The sequence below is a fragment of the Colius striatus genome, chromosome 1 (assembly GCF_028858725.1).
Source record: "Colius striatus isolate bColStr4 chromosome 1, bColStr4.1.hap1, whole genome shotgun sequence".
Classification (NCBI taxonomy): domain Eukaryota; kingdom Metazoa; phylum Chordata; class Aves; order Coliiformes; family Coliidae; genus Colius; species Colius striatus.
This window is the reverse complement of record NC_084759.1, coordinates 165,152,431-165,177,030: the sequence shown is the minus strand read 5'-3', so window position 1 is coordinate 165,177,030 and position 24,600 is coordinate 165,152,431. Positions and strand designations below refer to the sequence as shown.

The 24,600-nt window shown below is 36.0% G+C and overlaps 1 protein-coding gene across 1 annotated transcript in view; it reads left to right on the top strand.

Moving 5' to 3' along the window:
• The window catches only part of PTPRQ (protein tyrosine phosphatase receptor type Q), a 110,863-nt gene that overhangs the window by 28,824 nt on the left and 57,439 nt on the right, over window positions 1–24,600 (top strand). Inside the window, exons 15-25 of the mRNA XM_062016781.1 lie at window positions 565–747; window positions 1,422–1,523; window positions 3,885–4,005; window positions 7,677–7,837; window positions 9,882–10,027; window positions 16,298–16,463; window positions 16,941–17,231; window positions 17,536–17,811; window positions 18,575–18,726; window positions 20,829–20,970; window positions 23,181–23,450. Coding sequence (XP_061872765.1) covers window positions 565–747; window positions 1,422–1,523; window positions 3,885–4,005; window positions 7,677–7,837; window positions 9,882–10,027; window positions 16,298–16,463; window positions 16,941–17,231; window positions 17,536–17,811; window positions 18,575–18,726; window positions 20,829–20,970; window positions 23,181–23,450 — 2,010 coding nt within the window. The remainder of the gene's footprint in view (window positions 1–564; window positions 748–1,421; window positions 1,524–3,884; window positions 4,006–7,676; window positions 7,838–9,881; window positions 10,028–16,297; window positions 16,464–16,940; window positions 17,232–17,535; window positions 17,812–18,574; window positions 18,727–20,828; window positions 20,971–23,180; window positions 23,451–24,600) is intronic.

Here is a 24,600-nt window from a genome sequence, read left to right as displayed (position 1 = left end):
GAAGCAGGTTCACCTAGATCAGGTCATATAGCAACATGTCCAGACGAGTCTTGAAGACCTCCAAGGAAGGAGACTCCACAACCCCTCTGGGCAGCTTGTGTCAGGGCTCCCTCACCCTCACAGTGAAATAGTTTTTTCTTATTTATCAATGGAACTTTTTATGTTCCATCTTCTTCTCCTTATCCTTGTTCTGTCACTAGATACAATAGAAAAAAGGGATGCCCCAACCTCTTGACATACACTATTGAGATATTTGTAAGTATTAATGAGATCTCTCCCCAGTCTCCTCTTCTCCAGACTAAACAGCCCCAGTTCCCACAGCCTTTCCTCGTATGAAAGATGTTCCAGACCCCTGATGATTTTTTTTTTAAATAACCCACATCTTGTTACAGTGTGTGTCTGTCACGTGCTTTTGATCTTCCAATTCAGCCTCTTATTTCGTACAAAATACAGGATAAAAATTTTAATGCTTACAAAAGTTGTATTTAAACCAGTCTAAAAAAATGCCTAAGAAATCAATGAAACTGCCTGAAATCTTCAATAAGTCTAAATTTTGGTTTTTAGTTCCTGGTTCTGCGCCAGAAAACATAACCTATAGGAACATCTCATCCATGGAAATCGAATTGTCATTTTTTCCACCATCTATTCCCAATGGAATCATAGAGACCTACACAATATATCTCAAGAGGACTAATGGAACCGATCAAAGAGTCATAAACACCACTCTTCTGACACTACGTATTACAGGCCAGTATATAATGATCTGGAATTTCTGTCAATGAAAATTGTTCTGAGAAAGGATCAACAGATTGATCAATTAGTTCATTTGTTGGACAAATTCCTTCTTGTCCTTATATAAAATTATATGCTAGCTGTCCTGAAAACTAGCCTGTTGTGTCCTGCCATAATGTGGTGCAATGAGCCACCAATGGTATAGAGTCTAACATATATCTTGTTGCATTTTAGATGTAAGTACAAGGAACTTAATTAGATTTCTTTACATATCTATCATTATAACAAAGTAAGCACTCAAGTCACCTGCATATCTTTCTGATCTTATTCTGAACAAAAATGTATACTTCCCTTTCCACTCACCTTGGCCTCTTTTTCTACATTCTGTCATTATTACTGAGGCAAGATGAAACAGTTAATTCTGGGAGCTCAGTACCTTAACCGGTAAATTTTCAGAGTACAGGCAGGGACAAACTGTAAAGCATTCTATGAATTATATAATTAAGGTTTTGCCCCTTCTTTTGTTCGTGCAGAATACTTTGTGTTAAGTTTTTCCTAATGCTTGTTTCAGTCTCTAAAGACACACATCAGGGCCTGTTCATCACTTCAAATCTGTTTATGGATCATTAAAAAAACCCTAATTTGACTCATGGAATGGTTGGTTTATTGAATTTTTCTTCTTTACTTAGATTTAAAGAAATATACAGAATATACTCTGGAAGTATCTGCTAGTACTACAATGGGGGAGGGCCTTCGTAGTTCACCTCTGCATATATTGACTGATGAAGATGGTAAGTCAGAAGAGAAGTAGCAATTTATCGTTGTCTGTAGTCCTAAACTAACCTCATACTTCATGTCAGATTAATATAGGCTTTATACACTTTTTTTTTCCAATTATGTCTCTATATTGATATCTATCTACACAAAATCATATTTATCAATCTCTTGTTTAATCTATTTACCAGTACAAGCTATATGAAATGTCATGATTGCTGTGCATGGACAGTTGGCTTTACCATTATCTTATCAGTTTTAAAAATCTTAATTTACCAATATTGTTTTAACCTAGTATACCTTATGGTAGAATTAAATATTATGTTTGGTTTTGCAGACATGTGAGCTAGAGAGAGGGAAAAACACTAAATGGTCCAGATGCATTTCTCATTCTTTTGTTTGGATGTTGTTTAATTGTTCTAAAGAGATGCATGTGCAGATGCAAAATACACTGATGTAGAATTCTTAATATTATGAAAATGCTCAAAGTCCATCTGCTGTAGCACTGGATTTCCAAATTGAGCAGGAGACTGTGCTGTGCTACCAGCTGAAGGCAGATCACAGTTGTCGTATCCCCTGCTAATTAGTACAAATTTGTAGGTCACAAATCAGCAGAGAAACCACACATTAAAGTTGTACTTTCAGTACCCAATTTAGCTGTGGGAAGTTACTGTTGATCTCCTCTATAGTTTTTGCAGGGGGAATTCCGAAAAAAAATTCAAAGAAGAATTTTGACTCAGGCACCATGACTCACTTTTTGGAGGAGCTTGTGTCTGTTCATCTCCATTGCTTGGGGAAGTGACTGGGAACCTAGACTAAAGCAGCATTGACACAAACATCCCACCAAGCATTCCCAAATTAAGTCTCTTTTCATGTCCTAAGGAGTACTGACTTACCTAAGATGTAGCTTTTGATGATAATGGATCTTTGCAAATCCTCAAGATGGATGGGCTTACATTCAAACTGTCAGGGTTAAACCTCTGCTCAAGAGTAATGTTGCTGTGAACATTTAATTTGTGACCATCTAATCTTTTTTTTGAATAGGGTATTTTTATTTCAAGAAATAGTAGATTCAATTCCTCAGCAAAATATATTCTCTGGATAAGAATTTTAGAATGAACTAAGCGTGCTGAAAGGACTTGCCATTCACTTACAGGATGACAGATCTTTTATTATATAGCCACTAAGAATAATACAAGAAGTAAAATATAAAATACAGCTGCCACCATTTCTCACTAGTAAATACAGACATTCACTGAATTCAGTGAACCTTTGTTCATGAAAAGTATTTTTTTTTCTAAAACATACAGAGTTCTAAAGCCTTTGTGCCAACTTTTGAGGTAGTGAAAGGAGGAACAAATGAAAAACAACAATATTTGTAACACAACACATGTCCTTTATTCACAGGAACACAGTGTTCCAAGGTTCCAAATGTTTCTTAGATTTGCTAATAGCTATGCTCATATTCTCAATTTTCATGCATGACTACAGCTATGACCTGAATTTTTAGTGCATGATGCTCTTTGGTTTAATTTGAGAAAAACAAGTGTAATTCTAATATTACTTCATAGTGATACATATATCCATGAATCAAGATGAAGAAAAAGACTTAGTTCTCAATAACATGCTAATATAAAGCAGTATCACTGATGCATACATGGGTATATTTTTCCTCCACAATATTCATATGAACTTTAGAAGGAAATCAAACGTGATCTAACATTTTCATTTTCTTACATTGTTTCCCTACACAGTTGTGATAGTGTCATGTAGAGTTCATCTTAAAGTGAATTTTAAGGGTCTCAGTCAATGTCTATCTTTATTTTTGCCCTTGTGACATGTTAAATGTGTGAATGTGGTCCTTATTTGATGGAGTGAATAGATTTTACCGCTGCCTTGTATCCCACATATTTATCATCTCTCAATGCCATGCTTATCCATTTTTCTACCTTTTGGTGCTTTGTATAATTCTTTCCAGCACCTCTTTTTCCTCAGGGGAACTATTTTGCTATATTTTACATGTGTTCATACCTATAAAGCCCTTGCTTTTATTAGAAAGGGAAAAAAAAATACAGCAATGCAGTTGGACAGTAGGTGAATCGCTGTGACCTACCCATTGCTCTGTTTTCTCATGAAGTACTTTTTCCATTGAATCACAGAAACAGATGTTCTAACAGCACCGTGCAAAATCTTCTTTTATCATCTGTCAGAAAAAGGAAAAGAAGCTGCGCCTTAACATTAGTTGATGAATACTGTACCGGTGTAATAGAAAGTTCACTTTCCATTGCAAATAATTAAAAACCTATTAGAGGATGCTGTATGTCCCATCGATCTTAGCTGTTTAACAAGATGTTGTGTCCTGTTCTCTCATTTTATAGCTCCGAGTTCTCCTCCGGAATCCCTCTCTGTAAAACAGTTGTCGGGTGTCACTGTGAAGTTGTCATGGAAACCTCCACTGGAGCCAAATGGAATTATCCTCTATTACACAGTTTACGTCTGGTAAGATTTTCTGGAAGTAGTTCTGAGGATAAATATTAATCTGTAACCTATCAGGAATGTTAGAGTTTTCTTACAGTGTGTTGATTACATGTTTTTTGAGAATGAATATTCATCCAGCACTTAAAATACTAGCCTTTTGTATATATTAATTAATTTATAATGTAGTAGCTGAAAACTGGGGCATTCCATATTTTGTGGGAATTCTTACTGTTTTTCTAAAGGTTATGTTATGGTAAATTAATTCAAATTTTAATTAGAGCATGGTGACTATTTTCTTTATATTCTGTTTAGGCCTATTCCAAAGCAAGGCATAAGCCTATGCTAAATGGTCAAGGAGACCTTAAAGAGGCTTAAAATAGAGAAATAAAGCTTCCTTTCTACAAAAATGTATAAAAGCAATGTTTAGAGTCATTATATGTGCTATCAGTTATGTCAATTATATTTTCTATTTATTATATTCAGAACAAAAAACTATTTTTTTCATTGATTGTGTCTTGGATTTTTTTTCCTATCTTTTTCTATATTTTTCTTTTTACCTTTCAGAAGTTTTGGCACTTTAAAACTAACAGCTTCTGTCTTATCCTCTACATAACCTAGTTTGGTCTAGTGATGTAGCATCTCTTCAGAGATCTATTAACTTTTGCTGGGAGTGAAAAGATTTTCTTATTGTTTGCTTTTAATACACTGTATTTATGCTATACTGTTTTATTGCCACTACTAAGCTGCAGGAAACAAATGCTAACATACACCTAACGAGATGTGACCCAGATGTGCAAATCAGCAGTTGTCATAAACACATTACTATTGAGCTTATATTTGTTATTTTAATGTTACTTGACAGTTTTGGGGTAGAATTTGGCCTTGGTTCCTATTGAGATTTTTTTTTGTGGTTTTGGGGTTTTTTTTTGTGCTTTATTTTAATTATAGCTTCTAGTTAAGTCAGTAATAAAGTGAACAGGAGTGAGCTCTTCTTTCCAGAAACAATAAATCTAGTTTGTCTTGTTACTTCTGCTGTATTGGCAAGATCTGGTGTTCTTTACCATAAGAAACATTAAATTAAAGAATATCTTGGAAAGCATTACTTCATGATAAGGATTATAGTTTTGATGCAGGCTGTGTTTAAAGATTTGAGCTTATGCAACTTTTCATCCGTATATTGCCTTATTGAATGCTTTTGTTATTGTGACAAATGAGTCAGTAAGAATAATTTTTTTAAAGCTGTTATCTGAAACATCTTTCTAAACATTTAAATTAAGCAACCATCTAACTTTTTTGCAGTCAAACCTTTTCCTTCCATATTCTGTTTGTATTATCTGTCCTTACTGTGCCGTATCCAAAATTAGAGAGGCATTAGGTATCATCTTGAAGCAAGGACATTGGAGAGAAACTTGTATTGCCTTGAAAGGCACCACAATTTCACTCCTTCCTTGGATGGCTTTTTTTGGGAGTGGAGGAGGAAGGAGAGGATTTTTAAAATATTTCACAGAATTGTCTCTACAGTTTCATAAAATACATTGCAGGGTCTGATTCTACAAAGCTAACTGCTTTGCCATTGTTGCTGCTTTGGGGAGGCATTTGATATATTTTGTGGGAGATTGTTGATCCCAGAGTTTCTCAATAAAACAGAAAGAGGAAGGTTAATAAACATGGTAAATAAATTTTCCTTTTCTTAAATGCATTGCCACAGTTATAGAGAATTTGGTAACCATTGCTTAATGGGTTACAGCTACTAGAACAGAAAGGGTAATGTTTGTAATGTTTTGATTGTTAGTAACTTTTATGGAATTTGTCACAGGACAAGGTGTTTTTGGGTGCTAGCAGGCGGCAAAGCAACTTTATTCATGCCTTGAGTCTACAAACTCATACTTGCAGACTTTGCAATTCTAGAGTTTTCAAAGCATATTAACAAAATTGCTGAACTTCTGTATAGCTATTTTTGTTTGACATTCACCTGTTCAGGAAATTTTTGTGATTACTGACTAGATTTACTCTGAGGTACAGTTTTTTAAGAAGATATGGTATCTATCTTTGTCAAGTGAAATATGCAGTTTCTTAGAACCTCTGTTGCCTGAGTTTCTGAAAGGTCTAATTTTAAACAAAATATTATTATTATTCAATAAAATTCCTTGGCTTATTTTATTCTGACAGTTTCTTTCTTTCTAAAGAGGAAGATTAGTCTGTTAAGACTGCACTCAGTTTGATCAGTGTTTTGATTGCATCTCAGTTGTTTCTAAACAGAAGATCAACTTTTCTTGAAACACACCAAACCTTTCTTCTTCCTAACTGTGCCTGATTGTGGAACCATTTTTTGGCAAATAAAATGTTATAGGAATGCAATTACTCAGAGTAGAACTGTTTGCAACACTAAGCTGCGGATTTTCTTCTTACTTAAATTATAACCAGCTACATTTTTCCATACTAAGAATATATTGGGCAAAGATCCAAAAAAAGATGTCTTTGCATAGAATTTGATAACTGCAGCTGCAACCTTTTGTATCTCTTTACTGACTATTCAAAGTTTGGGGAAAATGTACATGTTGTTAACTTTTTCTGTTGCCAAGAGCACGTTTCTCATATCAAGAGATATTCCACTCAAAATCTGAAAGGAATAGAGAGAATTTAGGGTTTTAATTCTCATACATTTTCTTATTCCAATTGTTTGTTAATGTAACTTTTTTTTTCCAGGAGTATCAAATGCTGCTCTTTACTGATGAGTCTTCGTTTATCAAAAGATGAAAATCAGCCCATCTAATAACTTTGAATCTATCTTTCCCCCTTTTTTTTATAACTAGAATTTCTTCTCTTCTTTGTTAAGAGCTCCACAGAGACTCCTGGAGCAAGATACTTGGTTTTACTTGTCAATACGATTAAAGAGACAGCGCACCCAGTCGTACAGAAATCTTTGTAGGAGAGAAATTAGCTAGCTTTTTTCCTTGCTATTTTTTAAATATAAGAATAAATTAATTTAATGAGGAGTAGCAGGCTTTTTTAATTCACGTTAATTATTCCTGTATCTTATTTTACTTTCTGATAATCATTTCATACCTATACTAATACCAGCTTTTTATTAATGTTACATCTTACAGTCTTTCTAGGCGGGTTTTGACCTGACTAGAGTTCCATTCTGATCCCCTGCTACATTCCACCAGAATTAACTCAGCACCAGCTAATTCCTGTTCCATATCATCTTCTATTATTCCATTTATAACTTCAGCCTTCTGACCAATTTCACAGAGTCACAGTAGGGCATGCTCCCTGCTATAATCTTTTTATATTTCGCTATTCCTGTCCGGGTAGACAGTTTAGTTATGCCCTACTGTGTCCTTCCCAAGGGTACCACATAACCATTTGATAGCAGTTGCTAGATGAACAGGCTCCTCCTTGATATTTCACATAATCATTGTCTTTGCTGATGTAATTTACAAATATAATTCTGTGAGGTTTTTGTTGGTTGTTTTTTTAAGCAAATTTAAGACCCCCATTGTGATGCAACAATACAAAAGTGAGCTTTCAAAAATAAAAACCAAAAGTTATTCCAGCCTGTTTTAAAGCCTAAAGTATTTGAATATATACCACAGTACTGCATTTTTCAGTTTTATGTCCTATGCCACAGTTCTATATATATACACAAACAGTGTGTATATATAATTAATGAAAAACGTTTTCTTTAGGAATAAAATGTCAGAAAGGAGTGTTAATGTAACAGAAACGTCATTGCAGTTCACAGACCTGGAGTATAACTATGAGTATAGTGCTTACCTAACAGCAAGTACAAGATTTGGAGATGGCAATATAAAAAGTGATATTATAACATTCAGGACTTCTGAAGGAGGTAAGCTTATATAGTATGAATCTTTCAATTTTTTCAGCCTTAAATTTCTGTCAGCCATTATTTAAGATAAGAAAGCTACTGAAGTAGAAGTAGCACGTGACTGGTCAAGAAGAGACATTCCTTCTGACTGCGTGTCTCTGTGTTTACACGGCTCTATGGCTCTATAAAGTTATGATGGGTATTTATGTTAATTTACTGAGCAAAACTTTGCATTTCCCTTCAAGACAGGTAAAATAATTTAATTTAATTTTAAATTTTGAAATAAATCAAACCATTTCATAATATATTTTAATAGCTCTTTCCTTTATCTTGTTGTGACAACTTCTAATGACGAAAACACTCTTTAGAGTCTCTCTCAGAAGTCTGAAATGGTTTTAATTTGCAAATGAAATCTATAAGTGTACTGTAATTTGTTTATTCTGTTTTCGTAGAATCATAGAATCATAGAAAGGTAGGGGTTGGAAGGGATCTTTAGAGATCATCTAGTCCAACCCCCCTGCAGAAGCAGGGTCACCTAGATCAGGTCGCATAGGAACATGTCCAGGCGGGTCTTGAAGACCTCCAAGGAAGGAGACTCCACAACCCCTCTGGGCAGCCTGTGCCACTGCTCCCTCACTCTCACAGTGAAATAGTTTTTTCTTATGTTTAAGTGGAACTTTTTGTGTTCCAGCTTCATCCCATTACCCCTTGTCCTTTTACTAGCTACTATAGAAAAAAGGGATGTCCCAACCTCCTGACACCCACCCTTTAGATATTTATAAATGTTATTAAGATCACCCCTCAATCTCCTCTTCTCTAGACTAAACAGCCCCAGTTCCCGCAGCCTTTCCTCGTATGAAAGATGTTCCATTCCCCTGATCATCTTTGTGGCCCTGCGCTGGACTCTCTCCAGCACTTCCCTGTCCCTCTTGAGCTGAGGAGCCCAGAACTGTTTTAATGATTTTACACCTCCAGCATGGTCTTTCATACATGATCATACTATATACAATGCTTTGAAAGTCATGCAGTTTAATTATCATTTCTTTTTTTCACATAAATTACATTACTACAATCTATTCCAAAACCGAGAGTTTGCAGACATATTTGAGAATTGTCCTGCATAGATAAAATGACTGCCCAACACACAATCACTGTCAGGATTAACATCTACCCAAGCCATCCCTCAAAAGACTGTCTAAATCATCAAGTTGTAGGTATTCCCAGTCTTAGCTATTGGAGCTATTGTGGAAACATCAACTGACTTTTTAGGGCAGGATTTTTAGGAACTGACCTTGGAGTTCCCCCTGCAATTAATGTTTTAGTATTTTGTACAAACTAGAACAGCACAAAGCAAGAGAGATAAGATAACTTATAGTGTTCAATACTCTACTGCAAGCTGTGTAGAGCACTTTATTGAATGGTGAGAAACAGAGATTTAGATTCTCTTAGACTGGGTTAAGGAACTGAACTTGAATTTCCTACGTCACTGAGCTACTGAGAATGACGTGCTGCTGTTGTTTATAAGACAGGGGGAGAGGCTAATTGAAGACAACTTGCAGAGTCCTTCCTGCAAATTTGAATAGGCTGAGGAAAGAGATAAAAACAGCAATGATCATACTGTCCAAGCTTAAGTATCTGGTTTACCTACCTTAGTTGAGAGCCTAAATTCTGTTTATAATCAGCAAGGAGAGAGCAAGCCTTTTAATTTAGGTTTTTTGAAACAAATCTCTTTTTTTCATATTAACTACATAGGAAGCATAGAGGCCTAACTCAGGCAGCTTCTATGTCTGTAGATTATACTTTCCATATACCTAAAGCAGGACAAAATCTGTAAGTGTTTCTGTTTACAAATGCAGCTAAATGCAAATGTGTTTGAAAAAATAGTGGTTTAAATATTATTTACATCTACTATTTTATTTAATCATTTCCAGAAGCATATATATTATAGCATAGTCAGAAATACATTTACTATGACATGGGATGTTCACAAATCTATAGTGAATGTTTCTTGGGAACTACAAGGTACCCACATTGAATTAAGCGTGCTAAAACTTCATTTTTCCAGCACCAAGTGATCCGCCGAAAGATGTTGTGTACAGAAACCTTACTTCTACATCAGTAATGTTATACTGGTCTCCTCCTCAAAAGCCTAATGGGAATATACTATACTATTCAGTTTATTTCAAAAATAATTCAGGAATATTCATACAGGTAAGCTTTATTTTTGTATTCTTCTTTTGTAGAATTCAATGAAGTGTTCTAATAATCAATGAAGGATTCATTAATTTTTATAGTTACATCTTTTGTTACTTTTTCTTTGTCAAAGGAAATTATTGTTTATATTTTGAAACAAAGATATTGAGATTCGTAAGTTAAAGCATAAAGGACAAATAAAATGTTAATTGTAATATTCTGGTGATCTGCACATTTCCATGTAGGGCTTTTTAATGCTACTTTCAATCCATAATTATGTGCCACATTCGTTAATTGTATATATAGTTTTTCTGTTCTCTTTTCTAAGAATACAGGATAGAAAAATAATGAGAAATAAGCTTCCTCTACAGGCTTTCGGTCATGAACTTTACACACATGAAAGAAAATAAATAAATCTAAATTCAAGAAGAAATTAATACATAAAAAATTACCTCTACTGCATAACCTTATACTCAAGATATGTCTACTTTGAGAGGTATGGATGTGTTTGAAGATAACTTGAAAAAAATAGCCACAGATTTTACAAATACTTGTGACTGAATGTATACACATCTCTGACTTCTGTGAAGCTGTGTGGTTGCCAGGCTCTGTCTGTGTACTTTCAGATGCAAACACAACCGTGCCATGAATTCACATTCTGATGGGGTTAAAATGAGGGCTACAGTTCAGAGCTTCAGACTCTGCCTGCACACACTGCTGTACCAACAGCATTTTTCTTGGTCTAAAAAACCCCCGGAGGAACCTTTACCTCACTGCATTACCTGAACCAGCCCGTCCTATGAAGGATGTCTACGTTTATCTAGTTCTCGAACAAATGAGGTGATTTTAGAGGGGAACTATGGACTTGGGCTGTCCTGGCTTTAGGAAGGTGGAGCTCTGAGTGGAATAAGTAAGGTGAAACATATACACGGAGAGCTAAAATCCATCTGGATGTTCCCAGGACCCTGGAAATGAAGGAGCGAGAAAGGGAAGATGGAGCATGGTAGCATTGGCCTAGCAAGGTGAGGGTCCAGCTTCATTACCGTCTGATGTAGTTGGGCAAGCACAGAATGGTGGCATGGGTGGAAGTTACTGCTGCTTTAGCATGTTATGTGGTGGATGGCAGAAAAGCACTGACAGTAGCTCCACTTCTAAGTGTGGAAAGTACCATTTTCACCCTTTCAGCTTTGATTTTTAACCCATCCCTCTACCATCAGAAGATAGGTTTCAGCTGCTGTTGCATCTATCTCTTACTGGCCATGGGAGGTCACCATTAATCTCTCAAATGATGAGCCACTTCTAATCTTGTCTGCTCCTCTTAACTCCCTCTGCCACATGCCTCTCTGTTCATTATTTGGCATGACAACTACCATACCTGCATTCTCTCCTACTCTGTACCTTGACATTCCTGTGGGTGCAAGACAGATTTCAAACAGGAGAAAAAAAACATTTCTGCCCATTTCTGTTAGTTATTTTATATTGCTCTTTTTACATCAGAGAAATGTATGTATGATAACCAGCATATCTATATATACATGTCATATATATATCTATGACATATAGACAGTTGTAAGTGGTATGAGCGTATGTACATGTACAGCTTATAACTGTCTGTAACTTAGAAGTACAACCATGTAATTCCAGGGACTGCTGGTAAGCTTTGTATTGCACATATTTGGAAGGAAATAATCCTTAGTTGGAACACTCTGCATCTAAGTCTGCTTCATTTTATCCAAACTATATTTTCAGTTTGGGAAATGATACAAGAGAATTAAAGAAGTAGATGAACTTTTCACATTTCTAGGAATGCCACCTTCTCAAACAGGCTTTCTCTACCAGTCTTTCATCTGCTTCTTTGTCAGGACATAGTAACAGAGGTCCAGGCCTTAAAACATATCTTCTAGATACCTAGAAGGCCTTCAGCCTTCCTGGCTGAAGAATATCAAGCAAATTAACATCTTCCAATGCTGTCATAATCTATGTGTTCTGTTGCTTCAAATTCTCACTTCTCAGATATTCTCAAACTCCTCTGGCATATAAAACCCTAATTAATATAAAGCACTGATTATGAATATGTTAAAGTAATTCATAAAATCATACTCTGCAGTAGCTGCAGAGAAAAGCATTTTGTTTAGAGCAAGGGGGAAAGCAAAAGACCTGAGACAGAGGATGCAGTTTATTCCTTGACATGATGCACAAGGTTACAGGAAAAATAGTTTTCCTTTAAAAAGAAAAAAAAAGTTCCATACCTTCGTAGGACAGAAAAATAATGTATAGTTTCTTTGCTTTACAGGTCTACATGAAAAAACACACTGGGACTGTCCAGTCAGAAGGCCTGGGATGCTCAGACATAGGATTCAGAACCAGAACAGCAGAAGGAAAAACTTAGTGATGGAGATTAGATTTGGGGATTTTGGTAGATGAGTGGACTGTTTCTATGGGGAAGCTGACAGGCTATAAAAGTGTCAGAGAAGAAGGAATGACTGGTAGCCAAATAGAAGAAACTATCAGTTGTACTAGGCTAGGTTCAAGTCCAACTTTATCTTTCATCTTTGGCTGCCGTGGGTCTAGGGAAAATGCTACTATTTGATTTATGCTCACTACTGTGACCCAGTTCATTAAAGATACTTCATGTATTCTGATGAAGGGAGCCTCCTGTATAGATGACATGGCATGTGTCATCTTGTTCACATCACTTCTCTGTGACATGGCTGGATTCCTACAGTTTGAGCTTTCACTGTCTGCAATGACAGCTTTGCAAGTTTTGCTCCACAGTGCCTTGCATGGTGCTTGAAACAATCATGCTGCCCATATTCTGTGTCTTGCTGAGTAAAAATGTTGAGACATATATGGGAGTAATTGTCTCATTGCTTAATGCTGATCTATAAGAGATATCATTGACTTGAATAAAGTCCTTTATTAAATCTCTCTATATTTGTGTTTTGGTAAGTGGGAAAGGTGCTACTTACAAATTAAGCTTAATATGGAGAAAGTCATCCAGTGTAGGAGTTTCAGTACTGATGACAACTGTCCTGCTCTGACAAACCAGGCAGGTGAACTGGGAGCCAAGTAGAGGAAAAAAATACCACTGTCCTTCTAGAGACTGAATAGGAAAACCCAAACCATCCAATGCCTGTACTTGAAGCCAACCTAAGTGAACATGACTGGATACAGTTCAGAGTGAAATTCATCTTGATCTGCCCTTGGAATGCAGACAATGGATGCAAGCAATGTGCTACATTAACTTAGCAATCAAACATTTTCTTTCACTACTATAACCACAATAGAGATAAAGGGAAGCCATATTAAAACACACTGCACTTGTTTTTAAAAGATGGCCTCAGAATGATAGAGGATGCAAAAAGGCAATATTTTACCTGAGATTGGTACTGGAACAGTGTGCATCGTACTCCTTCAGGGATGGCTTGGATTAGCCCTCATAGTGTCACAGCTCTCACCTGATTGCCATGGTCAAGAATGTGATACTCAATCCCCAGTGGAATACAATGAACCTTAAGAAGGAAACAGAAGGTGGGAAAAAGGTTAACAGTGAAGAACAGCAGCACTGTGCTATGTACAACTAGTTACAGCTTTATGCCAATGGAAATTTCTGCTGCCTCCTGAGGTGAAGAAGATACTACTTTCTGCTGACACTTTCATGCCCTGTGTGTATTGCTTACACGTAGCTGCTTTTAATAATCTGATACTTTGCTATGTCAAAACTTCTTTCATGTATGGATGAAGAAAGGGACAGAAGGAAGAATTTCTTCAGCTGTAGCCAAAGATATTAAGCTGTTTGCTTTCATCTGCAGCCACAGTTAATTGTAAAACTTCCTATAGTGTTCTATCCCCAGGGTACAATTAGTGCAAGTTTCATCTTTTCTCAATTTATACCCACACAGTTCTTCCTGCTCACCTGTATTCTTAGTTATGTGTTCATTCTTTTCTAATATTTTGTCATGTCAGAAGTTTGTGGTAATCCCCAGTCCCTGGGTTGCTCAGAGTAAGGGAACTATCTCTTAAAACAGTTTTTGCTGAATCACCAAAAAGTCTGTTTTTACAGCATTCACATTGGTTCACTGAGTCTTTAACTGCCAGACAGCTGACTAAATTGTAAAGGTATGCTTTTTAAACTAAGAGTTGAATTTTCAGCTGTTCATACCAATAAACTCCCATTAAATCTACAATCAAAGCTTGATGTGATACCTTTGATATTTTTGTCTTGAAAGCTCATAGAATTATTTGAAGTATTTTTATCTTATTATCAGATATTATTATCAACTAAGTATTAATAATTGCAACAGCAAAGAATAAAAACAACAGGAGTGCAGTAGAATGATGCTTCTGAGTCAGAAGGTATTTTCTGTCATACTGCATTTGAGCATCAGAAAGTTTCATTAAATACCTTAAAATTCAGTTCTATGTTTTGTATATCTTACTCAGCCTAACTCTAAAGCAAAATTCTTAACAGACTTTTTCAGTTAGTTCTGTAAAGACAGTGTGAGTTTCTGTCTACACATAGAAGAAAGCCATAGATTAAGGTGGAATTTCTTAGTATTTTGACTGATGTTGATTTAACCTAATCTTTCCAATTAACCTAACAGTGTGCTTTAAGTCTGTTAATAGGAGTGGATATAGAAGTTTAGGCTGCCAATTTGTGCAGCTTCTGTTCTGCATTCGAAACAGAGACTTACATTTTCATTGTCAAACATACTGTTAACTTATTTATGTTACATGAGCACTAGTGACTGTAGGCAAAAAAAGGTCTTCAGATAGTGGTATAAAAACCTCAGGCAAATGACTGAGAATATCACCTCTTGTTTTCTGCAGAAATAAGATACTTTTGGCTATACAAAACCGAAAAAAAGGTGAAGTGTTACGTTATATACATTGATACATATTGGTGACAGACATAAAGATGGCATGCTGACCTATCAGTTTGCACAGTCCTGACTCAACTGTTTGGTAGAGCACATCACAATGACTTCATCAGTGGGAACTTTCCTGAAGAGAAACATAACCCATTTTTTTTTATGCTTTTTTTTTTATGACTGTGTTTATAAATGGGATTTCTGAATTTAAACATTCAAACATTACAATCACCTTCCTTCTGTTTTAGTAAGTCTGCTATCACAGCCTCGCTTTCAGGAAAGCGTTTAATTGAAAGCCAGGCTTGATACCCTCCATCCAGGATATGGAGGGTACGATTAAGATGTAACATCAAAAATACTGGGCAGGCCAAATAACTGGAAGGTGTAGGAGGCAATTTATCAGGAGTTTGGGCAAAAATCTAGCTCACCATTAAAATATTGCTATGTAGGAAAAGTAGGAAGACTTTTTTGGTCCTGAGAAGCTCTGCCCATACCATCTGCTCAAAGGGACAATTTGACTATTGGAGAGGAATGCTACCGACTCCCTCAACCAGAAGCAAAGCTTTGGCTTCCTACCTGATGCTGGAACTGTCTATGCTATTGGGGTACACAGTCTCTCAGCAGTTTTCAAACCACAAACCAAACTTCCTTGGATCATAGAAGTCAAGTTCCAGTAAAGCAGTGGGTGATTTGACATGTTCAGTTATGTTGTATATCTGGCCTTTTATAAATATTCTCATTTCTGTTTTTCTCTCTTAATTTTCCAAAATGGTTAATTCCAAATAGGAATAGCCTACTCAGAGGGGCTGATCTAGAGCACTAACCTATTGTTACAGCCACAGTTTTAGTGGAATATTTTTATATACTTCAAAAGAAAGTGGGAGTTGATTCTGGTGTAATCCTTTTGTTAGGAAGTAACTGCATAAAGACAAGAAATTCTATTAGTTCCTTCAGTTTACTGCAATCCACTAGGTATAGATGTTTGAATTAGAAATAATGATGTTTTCAATGGAAAGGTAAACTAATAAATGAAACAGTTTTTCAAGTGTGCTGATATTTCTGATACTGGAAGTTTTGAATTCAAAATCAGACAATTTTCTATAAGATCTACACTCATAAAAATTAAATAAAGTGAGAGAAGTCCTTTGGCATTCAGTAACTGCAAACAACAGGAAGAGTCTATGTACTCTGTAGTACTTAGAAGGAATAACAATAGATGTCATACAGTAAATAACTTGAGTATTTCAGTAAAAATCAGGACTCGTTAGGAGTCAAAGTATAAGTTTATGACTCCTGAGCACTATGGTGAATCATATTTGTTGGTGATGGTGATGGTAAAGTGGAAAAAAGAGTGAAAGAGAGACCAATACATAAATAGCATTTTCAGTGGCACCATTTTTTCTTTTTTTCCCTTTAGAATTTCACAAGTTATGGCAATGACAGCAATGTCAGTATGTCCCAATCTGCAGTTCTGGATGGCTTGGCAAAATACAGCCATTATACTCTGTGGTTAACTGCAAGCACAACTTTTGGAGATGGAAACAAAACCAGTGAAATAATAGATGTATATACAGATCAGGATAGTAAGTTAATAACTTTTTAAATGCTCAGTGTATATCAGTGCTTCCATTTATTAAATGTCTCTTCACTGTTAAATTGTTTTACTGTTATGATGGCAAAGTTAAAGAAAGTCCCGTATGCGCTGTTGTCAATACTGAAGTATTTTTCTTTGCAAGGAACACATTTTGATCTCAGTCATTGTTTTGTAATAAGAACATAGTTCACAAGCTTCTTCTTTGAGCTCAAACAACACAAATAGTGTCTTAAACCATCATTAAGGCTCTCTTGTTAGACAAATTTAACATATGGGATTATTCATACATGCCTTCAAAATATTTTGCTTTTGATACTGAAAGATAAATGATTCTTAGAAGTTGTAAAAAAATATTACAAATGAGACTTACAGGCTAATCTTTTTTTGAGCATTTATTTCTGTTTTGATTTTGGATGCTTTATTACTGCAATCCTCACATGTAGTTTTTGCTTATTATCTCTCATAGTTCCAGATGGTTTTGTTGAAAATTTGGTCTATCGAAACATTTCCTCATCATCTGTAAATGTAAGCTGGCTTCCACCATCCCAGCCAAATGGCTTAGTCTTCTTTCATGTTTCTCTAAGTTCGTTACAACTGGGAACCAATAAGATATTGTCTTTCCTTACTTACAACACAAGCATCATTTTTGACAATCTGGAGAAATACGCTGATTACATTCTGAAGATCACACCAGCCACTGATAAAGGATCTTCTGAAATGTATGCTCTAAGTCTGCATATAAAAACTGATGAAGATGGTAAGATAAGTATATTTTATTCATTCCTAAGGAAATGTTGAAAAAAACCTTCAAACAATAACTTTCTAAAATAAAACAAATATTATTGTTTAATTTTTTTTTACTTAAACCCTTTTTGTTATCAAACAACTGCTACACATTTATGTGTTGAGACCATGAAATAGAATTTTCCACTCAGAGCACAACTTTAACTGAGAGCTAAAAGACAGAGCGTGACTTTAACTGATAGCTAAAAGATATTTTTCCTTGTAATTTCTATTTTTCTGAGGTTATTTGTTTTTTTCTCTCTTATTTCTTCATGCAGTCCCAGAATCAGCACCTATAATCAAAACATTTTCAAATCTCTCAACTACCTCAGTTATGCTTTCATGGGACCCTCCTATTAAGCCAAATGGTGTTATAATAAGTTATGATTTAAGTTTATTTGGGCCAGAAAGGAATAACTCATTCTCTACCACCAATAATTTTATCATCTTGGAAGATCTTCTACCATTCACATTATACAGCATTTATACAGCTGCAAGAACAATAAAAGGACCCGGTCCATCTGCCATGCTTCAGTTCTACACAGATGAATCAGGTCAGCAAATTCAATTGTAATCAACAATTGGCCCCATGTTACTGGATCCATCAGACCTGAATATCAGACCTAGAGAAAGTGAAGATGAAGGATTCATTTTCCATTGGTCTGTACATGAAGAGCTTTCAGATGAAAGAAACACTACAGTGGAAGTTTTTTCTGAGTTGTTCTCCTGCCACAGTGTGCAAGAGGAGGTCCCATTCTGCATGGGATTACAAAAGTAACTCCGAAGAGAAATATCTTTTTTCTTTGGAATGTGTTACAATTTGCCAAGTGTCAGGGATTTTGAAGCAAACAATACCTTTTCCTTCATCCCCCAACATAACTGAAAAATGATAATATACAGAAATATTTCTGACACGTTCACACAGTCTCCTTTAGGTGGACCTCCTCTCACCTGTGTGGTAAAAAAGCATATTGAGTTGTGCCCAATATATGATGTAGGAGGAGAAGTATATCACGTTCTAGTAGTGTGTGTAATATGACTTTTGTTAAATCCCTTAATTCTCACAATGGGGATGTTTAGTGATTATAGATTTCTTAGATTTCTAAGAAGATCCTCTGCTGACTAAACACATGTTCCAGATTAATGAGAATTTTTTCATGCCAAAGAGAAAGAAAAAGTTTTAAATAGCAACAAAGTACTGTGTTGTTGAGTTCACAAATAAATGGTAACAAAAGTACATGTGTTCTCCTGCTTCACGTGTTTGATTTTGCCTGGACCATTTGTAATTTGGAACTAAATAATATTTCTCTTTTGCAGTGCCATTAGCTCCACCCCAGAATTTGACCATTATCAACTACACTGCAGATTCTGTGTGGCTAAAATGGGATCCAAGTCCCCAGCCAAATGGTGTTATTATGAGATATATTTTAAAGATTTATCAAAACAGCACTGAAGAACTATTTTACCAGGTATGTTTATAATTAACAGTGTTTGTAAAATACTTTTTTTATGGTTCATGAACAAAATATATAACAATTATTTTAAATCTCAGTTATGCTCCTAGAATTACGAAGCTGCACTAAATTCTTCTTTGTTAAGACAATTTACCTATCATTCCACTGTACTTGTAATCTAATAGGTAGAAAAAAATGTTAGATTTTCATTTGGTTTGAGCTTCCAATATTTCATTACTGATGAGCTTTATTAATCTTGCTATAAGTTTGGTGGTTAGAAAATGACAGAATTATTCTGGCTTTTTGGCTACCTTTGTTTAGCTATCTACTTTCGAGACTCAGAAAGACAGACACACATTCCTAGACATCTTGAAAAATGATTAAAAACTATTTAGAGCCTTAATATTTTTTTTCAGAATAACCAAATAAATTTTAACCGAAAGAGATGCTATGTACAAAAATTGATGTAGTCATTTATATCTGCTTAAATCTCATTGATTGGATGGTGTCAAGAAATGCACCATGAACTGTCAAGGCAGCAAGCTGAAGCCAGGATTGTATCTCAGGCTTAGAAACTATATAGTTAGTTATATTCACTCAGGACACCTGTAAAAGCTGCAGAGAAAAGACATTGCTGCAGTGAGTTACAGGCTTAAGATGTACAATGTAAGATCCATGTGGGGCTGTGAAGAGCTTCATTGTTCCAGGTCCATCAGCAGCACTGTTCTTATTGCAGAGTTAGCAAGCAAGGAAACTCCTTGTGCTGTTATTAGGTGTATTCAATGTGGAAATCAGTCCCTATAGGTTGCCCTGTTCTGCAACCCCTTATGCAGTCCACTTATTCCCCATTGTGGAATGAAGTGCTTGTATCACCCCAGTTTCTTCCACAGTACTTGGAAGAGAAGGAGCGTAATGCATATAGAGAAGAGGAACAGTGGTTGCTACAGCCAGCTACCTTTGGAAACACGTTCTTTGAGAGCTGAGGTGGGTGGGTGGGTGTCAGGAGGTTGGGACATCCCTTTTTTCTATAGTAGCTAGCAACAGGACAAGGAGTAATGGGATGAAGCTGGAATACAAAAAGTTCCACTTAAATATAAGAAAATACTATTTCACTGTGAGGGTGAGGGAGCATTGGAACAGGCTGCCCAGAGGGGTTGTGGAGTCTCCTTCCTTGGAGGTCTTCAAGACCCGCCTGGACATGTTCCTATGTGACCTGATCTAGGTGAACCTGCTTCTGCAGGGGGGTTGGACTAGATGATCTCTAAAGGTCCCTTCCAACCCCTACCTTTCTATGATTCTATGATTCATGGAGATGGCGATGATTCTCCACTGTCTCTCTGAGGCAGACTCAAACCCAATTAGAATACAGAAACTGGCTGCAGCACTTGAATGGGTTTGTTGTGCTCTACAATTCTTCATGTTTTGTAATGTTGTGTGGGCAAGAAAATTAGATTTAGGTTGTGGCAGTAAGACAGGCAAAGCAATTTATATAGAGATATTGTAGTTAGACATCATAATTATGTGATAACTTGAATCCCACAAGATGTTCATCAGGTTTTCTTGCTGAAATTCAGCTACTGTTTTAGTCTTCTCAAGGTTTGCACGAAATATGCCTTGGATACTCTGGGAAAAACAGCTACTAGAAACTCAACTGTGGGTTTTAGCTTTTTTCAAAACTCTTCATCAGTCTGTGTGTCTGGCTCAGGTAAAGTAAAAGAAACTAAAAGCTACAGTCTGTGATCTCTCCACTGCATAGGTGTAATAAGAAAGTAGAAGGTGAGAGATGATGTGACAGTGTAGAGGTGACAAGTTTTCGGTATTGGTAAAAAAAGGTATATGTGGAGTTAATCTGTTCTAACAATGCTCTGGTAACTATGATACCATCTTTAGGCTTATCTTTCTCGCTAGTCACAGTGAGAGAGAGAGAGGAGAAGGGAAAGGAAGAATTTGACCCTGCATTCTTTTTGGTTGAACTCAGGGACTACTTTGATTGAAAGTTACCCAGAGTAAAAGAGCAAAGACTATGGCTCTAAATCTGTTCATTTCAGTGGGTTCAAGGTGAGGCTCACAATGTTTACACAGATTAATTGCATACTAATAATTTTTCCTTCTTTAAGAACATTTCAGGTTCAACTCATGAGGCAAACCTTGTTGGATTAGAGCCATTCAGCCCCTACTTTATCAGTGTCTCTGCATTTACCAGGCTTGGCAACGGCAATCAGTTCAGTAATGCTGTCCAATTTACAACGATGGAATCAGGTTAGATGTGACTTTTTCTAAGCTGCAGTTCTGTTCATTTATATTTTCCTTATATGGCTGAACAACAGTCTTCCTTTTCTCTCCATAGAAAATGTAACATAACACTATTTCGTTGTCTTCTGCCTCTGTAACGCCGATTCACATTCCTGTTGTACCGGATAGGCTGGATTTGAAGTTTGATGTTCGGAAGTGTAGAATTAGAAATGTCCTCCTCTGAAATGAGAGGCTTATATGGCTACTATAAATCTTTTAATAGCATCACAGATAAAGGGAGGAAAATTAGATAGATATCAGTCTTTGCAGATCAAAGCGATAATTCATATCCCTGTGAGAATAACTGAAACTTCAGCAATATCAAAAGCAGCTGGACAAAAGACTGGCAAATGAACAGGAGATTGTATTAAACAAATACAAAATTTTAACCTTTTCTTATAATTTATTGTAGGAAGGGAAGCTAACCACTAATTAAATATCTTAATTTGTTGGATCTTATTCTTCCTGACAAATGTGAGCAATATGGCTGGCTTAAATAATTAATTATATGCAATTTTGTCTTGTGACTTCTACATATGTTTTGAAGCTACAGGTTAGTTCAAAATCATACCACATGAAAATGAATATTCAGCATTCACTAAAGAGAGCCCAGGAGCTCTATGAGTTTGTGAAATTGGCCTTTGTAGAAAACTATAGTTCCTTTGCCAAGTCAGAACAATCCCCAGGTTCATGTACTTCAAGAAGACTGTCAATGCCAGGGGAGTGGCATGGGTTAGGGGCCTCTGCCTGAACTCACTGGCTCCTTTATATTGACAGCAAAGGGAGCAGGCGAAATATCAAAAGATCTGGTACGGTGGCTGCAATTTTTCCAAGACCACACTTCTAGTGTAATATTCTTTCCAGAGCTGATAAATCAGGGTTGTGGGAAAAAATTATGCTGTTTATTGTACCCAGCAGTTACAACACCATGAGAAATCTGGACCATCTGAACTGGTTCAGGTTGACTGTTGAATCCCTGCAGCTGGAGATTGTCCTGCCCAAAAGCCGTAGTCATCCATCACTTATCTCATTTCATCAGTGACATTCCACGCTCATGGTACTTCAGAACTGCTGGAGAGACATTGCCCATAGGAGTGTGGTCTGGTTGTTTTACAGCTTTTTCTCAGGTTTTATTCTCAGCTAGATGCAACATTGTTTCTTTTCCCTCCAACTCAGAGTTTGGGCAGTTGCTGGATCAGTCCCTCACTGGGTTCATCAAAGGATTCTGTTACTAGTCTATTAAAAGTGCCAGTTAGTCTTCTTTTTTTCTGCAGGTGCTACTTTTTCAAACAAGATTTTTCTTTGAACTCTGAAAAGAAAATTAATGATTTTAAAGAGTTTTATTTATGTCTGTGCAGTGATAATGAACCTGTTTCTCTCTTATTTCTGGTACCTCACTGACATTCTTGTCACTGTTTTATGGATTCCTGGACACGTTTCCATAGAGGAAGTACATTTTTCCGTTTTATTCATTTGTGTATTCATTTTCTTTTAGCCAGTGCAGCCAGCAATTTAGCCCTTTCTAAGATACTTTTATTCATTGTTCTATCTAATCAATTCAAAAATAATTACTCTGTTTTCAGCATTAATTTAATATTTAGTTTTATGAAATTTTTACTGGCATTTAGAAAAATTTGTCCTGCCGAAACCAGAGAGAAAGTGGGGAACAGTAAGGTAATAGCATCGATATGACAGCTCTGGAACCTGCTCAGTGATTTCTGTGCAGATTTTGCCTCTGCTGAAAGGGTAGAGAGATCTAATAAATTACCTAAAAGAAACAAAGCTAACAGATAAATAAGGAACTTCTGCTGTTGATACTGTTGTGGAGTATGTGCATGGGTTTCAAACTATTGTGTATGTTTTACTACGTTTTAATTTTATAGGAGCAGATGTGAAAATAAAATTGGGGCACACAACTAGGAAACAAACCAAAGAGATTGCCTCTTCTGTTTCAAGTACTTGCATCAGTCATGTTCATAGTAGTTGGAAATGAACCATCTAATGAGGGGAAAAAACATAGATCTGTTCTCTCAATGTGTTTCCATCAATTTATCTGCTACTGGAATGTTCAGCCCTTGCTACAAACACTGAGTCTGCTTCTCTTGACTATATTGTTCTGTGATTACCATCTTATTTGTGTGGCAATGTTAATCTTTGGTGCATGTGTATGTTTTAAGTACCAGATGCTGTCCAGAATGTTCACTGTATGGCAACCAGTTGGCAATCGATCCTAGTGCGGTGGGACCCTCCTTCTTCATCCAACGGTGTAATTACTCATTATATTGTAACAGTTGAAGGAAACTCCACATATTTTTTATCTCATGATACACTGCATACTTTCAGAAATCTGCTTTCCAATATTACTTATCAATTTAAAATACAAGCTGCAACATCTGCTGGTGATGGTGAAGAACAGATATGCAATGCCACTACACTTACAGAAAAAGGTAACAAATTAGTCAAGAAGTTAATTCTTTTGTTTCATTTAAGTGATGGCTAGGGAGCAACCAGGCCTGAAATACCCACTTCAGTTCAGGCAACTAAGTCCTTCTGTTGTTTAAATTTCTTGCTAAGAGTAGATGAGAAGAAACAGGGTTACCTTTTTCTCTTGTTTTAGAAGTGAAGAGAATTAATTGCCATTTTAAAAACCACAGAGAGAGTACCTTTTTTGGTGTTGATTTTGAATGGTTATTTTATTAATTTCTGATTTTTTTTTGGTCTTGGCATGTTTGATACTATAAGAAAAAAATGTGGGGAGCAAAATGGTAGTTGTTTTGTTTCTACTGGTGGCCAATGCTATTACTTAATTTATTGACAATAAAACTGTTCAGAATTTGTGCAATTGACAAGAATTTAGCTTCTTCAAGCAGACATTGTCATAATTCTTGGTTAATAGGATTTTTTAACAAAAAAAGAGAATTAAAAAAAAAAAAAGAATGTAAGTAGGTAAAAAACTATTACCCAAAGTTTTTCTTCCTTTCTCTCTTCACATACACACTTTATATTTTTGCTTTCATTTGACACTTGTAACTCAGAGATGAAAATCTATGCAAAATACAGCATTCCTTCTGTGTAAGTAGCTATGTGCCTAGCTTCTAAAATGGAAGTGGAGCTTCCAATCCAGGAAACAAATATATATTTCAGTTCTCTTCCCCAGTTCAGTAAGATCCAGAAAAGGACTTCACTTTCCTACTGAATCACAAGAGCAATTACTGCATGTATTTCCCTTTTTTTTTTGGTTTCTTCTTCAGTGACATCACTTCACGCAGTGGAGTTGAGGAGCTCTCTAATTCAGAACAGTTGGACCATTAAGAAACATGAGGGTGGGAGGGGAACATGACTATATCTCCTGATGCTTAGAAACCAAACCTAGCTTTTGTAATATTTTATTAACTAATTTATCTACTTAACTAATATTTTATTAACTTAAAAGATGAGTTGCAGCTCTCATTCTCATTTATGTTTCACTTGAAAGAGTGAGTTTTGCTCAGATCTGTCAAATAATAGATACAAGAATCTGTGTCAGCAACAGGGTTTAGGTTCTGAATGACAAGTAGAAAGGGGCAGCTCTACAATGCAGAGTTGAATCAGACATTT